Source organism: Lolium rigidum, chromosome 3 (assembly GCF_022539505.1).
Source record: "Lolium rigidum isolate FL_2022 chromosome 3, APGP_CSIRO_Lrig_0.1, whole genome shotgun sequence".
Lineage (NCBI taxonomy): Eukaryota > Viridiplantae > Streptophyta > Magnoliopsida > Poales > Poaceae > Lolium > Lolium rigidum.
In genome coordinates this window covers 7,960,273-7,964,839 of record NC_061510.1, presented here as the reverse complement: position 1 = coordinate 7,964,839, position 4,567 = coordinate 7,960,273, and the positions used below count along the sequence as shown (strand labels likewise).

Sequence of the window (4,567 nt, the reverse complement as noted above, 5' to 3'; positions counted from 1 at the left end):
CTCCCGCCCGGTGACCTCGAATCTCTCTTGTATACACTTGCTAGGTAGCAACTCCATATTGAATTCTAGAATCATTACATATCCTCGTGGTAGACAAACATGTACGTTGTATTGGAATCCCAATATAAATGAAATGAACTCATGATATCATTTCATTTGTACCCAAATGAAATGAATACCGGGGAGCCAAACGAGCTCTAATAATAATTGAGCATTTACATATTCTCATGGCACGAAAAAATTGAAGTAGTCATTCTAACAAAGGACTTTTTCCCCAAAGTCTACCAATCTATTAATAATCATCTACAGTTTCTTTAATTTAATGTAAAATTTACACCAAGAGGCTTCCTCTATGGTCATATGATTCAAAAATAATACTAATCATCAACGGTTGTATAAAGAGTTTAAGAAGAGACACGTCACATGCGTGTTAAACTTTGCAAGATATGAGTACGTACGCACGATGCATGATGACGATGATCCATGCACAGGGAAACGGCAGTCAATCAACCATGCTTGCATGATTTGGTTGGTGGCCGTCGATCGACCAGCAGATGGACGGTTTACTAGTGCCGGTCGTTCCTGGTCAGGGTCAGCGAGATCGAAAGCCAGCCAGCAGCTAGCTAGCACGTAGTGGGCGACGAGCTTCATTTGTAAGTATGCGCCGCCCGTGAACCCTCGGTTTTGTTGGCTTCTCCGGCGGGCTCCGCCGGCATGGTCACCGCCGCGGCAGAAGTGACGTGTCGTAATACAAGAAACGAGAAAGGACCCCTCCACACCGTACCAGCCTGCCCGACGCATATCGTCTTTCTTCCTTTTCAATCTCGGCTTTCCAGCCCATATGCATCCAACGCATTGGAAATAAGAAAGATATACTCCTACTCCTACCAGTGCTAGTGCTATCTGTGTGCAGTCGATTGTGTGATCTCTTAATTTGTAGATTGTGCCGACAGAGGATTTGTATGCATGCTTAAAGCGGTATCCAGGAGAATCATATCAAGAGATGTAATACGGGAGCTGTATATTGCAAGGGTTAAGAGCATGGCATAGAGGAATCAAACTTGGAATCATTATTAGTAATACCTCTGTGGCTCCGTCTCGTGTATATGTCATGCGTGTAGTCCTAGATTACCAATTTGACTAATGTAATGTAAGATATACTCCATCCGTTCCTAAATATAAGCCATATAATTTTTGGCACGAAAATTAAAGAACACATATTGAGAGAAAATTACACCAGGTTTGGGTGGGACTACCGCTAAACATTTAACATGAGAAATAGAGGACTTTTCAAAAGATAAGAAAATATAATCAGATCCCTAAAAAAAATTACATACAAGTGGTGTGTCGCACTAAAGCCTATATTCTGAATTTGTTCCCCAAAAACTATATGGCTTATATGCAGGAACGGAGGGATTAGTATATTGCAATACATATATCATTAAAAACTTTATATGCTATATTTTCTAATGTGTAGATTTTTATGTTGTACAATTTATATTATATTTATCAAATTGACGATCTAGTGATGATCCATGGAGGACCTATACACGAGGATGGAGGGAGTAGAAGTCATATTTCCTCAACTCCGTTTTTCATGCATTGCGTTGCGCGAGCTGCGTTTCTTCCTGCAGTTGAGACTGAACCAACTGTGTTGTTTTCTGCGTTTGATAGGGATAAATTTGAGAGATGCAATTGACTATATGTTTCAGTTCAAAGCCTATGCGTTCCAAATGCATCAAATCAATTGCGTATTTGTCCCAACTGGTGCGCTTGTGCCAACCTCGTCGTCTCAATTGCATTGCCTTCACCCCTAGAGGAGTTTAATTAATTTTCAACAAGCCTAGAGCGCAACCTGGAGAAGAACAAAGCATTAATCGAGTAACTTTGGAGTTTAGTCGCCATGTTGGTACAAATTATCTTGTGTTTTTTCTTGCATAACATTGGTCAATTTTTTCAGAACTTCAAAATTTTAGTAGTCGCATGAACCAAGTAACTTCCGCATATAGTCATCTATTTAGTATAGTAATCCCTCGTTTCCAAAATATGTTGCATATGTTCTTTTGTCAAAGTCAAACTTTATAAAGTATGTAGCAAACAAGTACAAACTTATATAATATCACATAAATATTGTTAGATTCATGATAAAAACATATTTTAAATAATGTATATATTATTATATTGATATATTAATAGCTTTTATTATATAGTTGGTCAAATTTTATTAAGTTTAATTCGGACTTAAATTATACGGAATATATTTTGGTAAAGAGAGAGTAATTCAGAATTTTTGGTCGAGAATTTTGCGGTCCTAAACCCTTGCAAGCTTGCTCTGATCCCATGCAAGACGATAAATAACAGCTTCACATTTGACATACCTACATACTCCACTTGATACTGTACCAGTACTATATATATGTACACTGCATATCTTTTGGGACAGAAAGCCAGTTTTGGTTGGCACAACGATTCAACATCATACTATACCACGTACACATACATTAAACAAGCTTTTTCATATTGCTCCAAAGAGAGGAAACAAGCTTAATTCCAACTCAACAACGAAGAAATGCTATCAGCTTGTATTGCATTGCATGTAAGCGTCTCAACAGTAACCACATAACAAATTATGCTATAAACCCCGTAGCAGAATATGAAAGAAACCTGAAATTATAATAAATATTCTGCAAATTACATTTCACCATCGCACCAAAACACAGAATACAAGTGTTACACGTGCTTAATCAGCTACCATTGTATCAAGCACGTACATACCCATTAACCGTATGGCCAAATTAACACAAATTAACCTCAAAAAATCCAAAATGCATATACGAGAACGAGCACACATGCATGCAAATAAATTAACTAGTGCTTACGCTTACTGACTGGAGTAATAATGCATGTGGAAATCAAACTTAGAGTGACTAGAACAGAATGATACATGCATGCGCGGTGCACACGCTGATGGGTTTGAACTGCTTAATTAGGCGCACTGGAAGCCCGTGGGGGCGGACTTGCCGCAGTAGTTGAGGATGAGGCTGAGCTTGATGGGGACGTTGAGGACGATGCCGAGCACGTTGGCCTTGAGCGCCGTGCAGAGGCACACGGCGGCCTCAAGGTCGGCGAGCCCGCCCAGGAGGCTGCAGCACTTGTCGCCGCCGCCGCTGGGTGCCTTGCCGATGCCCGCGCTGATCAGGCCCAGCACGTTGGCGCAGGCGCCGAGCTTCAGGGTGTCCTTGGGGCACTTGCCTGAGGACGACGGTGGGGGAGGGCACGGCGTGGTGCTCGGGGGCGTCGGTGCCGGAGGCGGAGGGGACGGTGACGGTGGTGGCGGGGACGGAGTCGGGGTCGGCGGGGTGTGGTGCTGGCAGCTGTTACAAGCGTCGCCGATGAGGAAGGTGTTGGCGGCCACCAGGAGCGCCAGGAGGCACGCCGCCGAGAAGGTCTTGGACGCCATTGCTAGCTAGCTAGTGACCAGTGTAGGAAGCTAGCGCTGCTGGTGAGTGTGGAGGAGGGTTTAGGTGTAAGCTGGCCAGGTTAGGGTAGTGGTTTATATAGGCCAGGGTCGTCGTCTATGTGTACGTATGTTTCATGTGATCTGATTGGCCACGGTGTAGGGGTCTCTGCACTACGTGTATGGGCCATGCATACATGTGAAGGGGTCACCTCTCCTAGCTGGCACATTAAGAGCCTACTTGGAATCTAGCTAGGGATGGTCCGAAAATTCGTGGCTCCCATCGTATCGTCCGTATGTTCATCGAAATCAAATATCTACCTTCCATGTGTCTTGTGTCTTTAATTAATATATATATGTCTCAAAACCTAGTTCAGGAATGTCAATAATGTAGTGGTAGCAGTCCTATCGAATATGCAATGAGCATGATAGTACACTGATTCTGTACATTAGCTGACCGGGATACATGTGTGAAGCCAGGTCATTACAAGATTTTAATTGGGAGGGAAAACAAGGTCAGGAAGCCTTAGGAGCTGCAATATGTACATGCATTGAGATGGTCAGCTGATCAGCTGATGTGTAGTGTGCACTAGGGGTTGGCAAAATACAAAACCGGTAGAAACCACCTGTAAAGTTAGTTTATTTTCCTTCACATTTTCAATCTCCACTCCTAGATTAGTACAAAAAATGAACTAAGCCTAAACCGCTCAACCCATGTACACCCTTAGTGTGCACAACACGCGTGCAACATGCTAACACAGATAAATTTCCAGGTCAGCTACCTTCGGGTGTAGTTTTCATCGTTGATTAAAACCTGAAGATTCGTGCAGCGTATGAAACCTCTTGGAAACAAAACCCGTATGAAACTCCGGCAAAACTCTTCGAATATGCTATAAGTTGGCTCTGGTAGGCAGTGATGCCTGGTGAAAAAACATTTCATTGCAACATGCATCAATTAGTGACTAGTTAACTCCAAGGGAAGTTAGCGTGCAACACACCTAAGCTAATCAGAGTGGGCGCATAGGAATAGGTGGTGGTCTGATTGAGTTGGGGTCTGGCCCTGCGTAATTAACCTGCAGTACACCCACACCATGGATGTGTCCAGCAGCT

At 42.9% G+C, this 4,567-nt stretch overlaps 1 protein-coding gene across 1 annotated transcript; it reads right to left on the bottom strand.

Moving 5' to 3' along the window:
* Positions 1-2,652: 2,652 nt before the first annotated feature.
* On the bottom strand, positions 2,653-3,512 carry LOC124694337 (putative lipid-binding protein AIR1). The gene has a single exon (XM_047227333.1). The coding sequence runs from the start codon at positions 3,458-3,460 to the stop codon at positions 2,987-2,989; it is 474 nt and encodes a 157-aa protein (XP_047083289.1). The 5' UTR covers positions 3,461-3,512; the 3' UTR covers positions 2,653-2,986.
* Between the last annotated feature and the right edge of the window lie 1,055 nt (positions 3,513-4,567).

Bases quoted from the DNA above. Each gene is read 5' to 3' on its own strand.
- LOC124694337 (XM_047227333.1), bottom strand. From the start codon at position 3,460: ATGGCGTCCAAGACCTTCTCGGCGGCGTGCCTCCTGGCGCTCCTGGTG.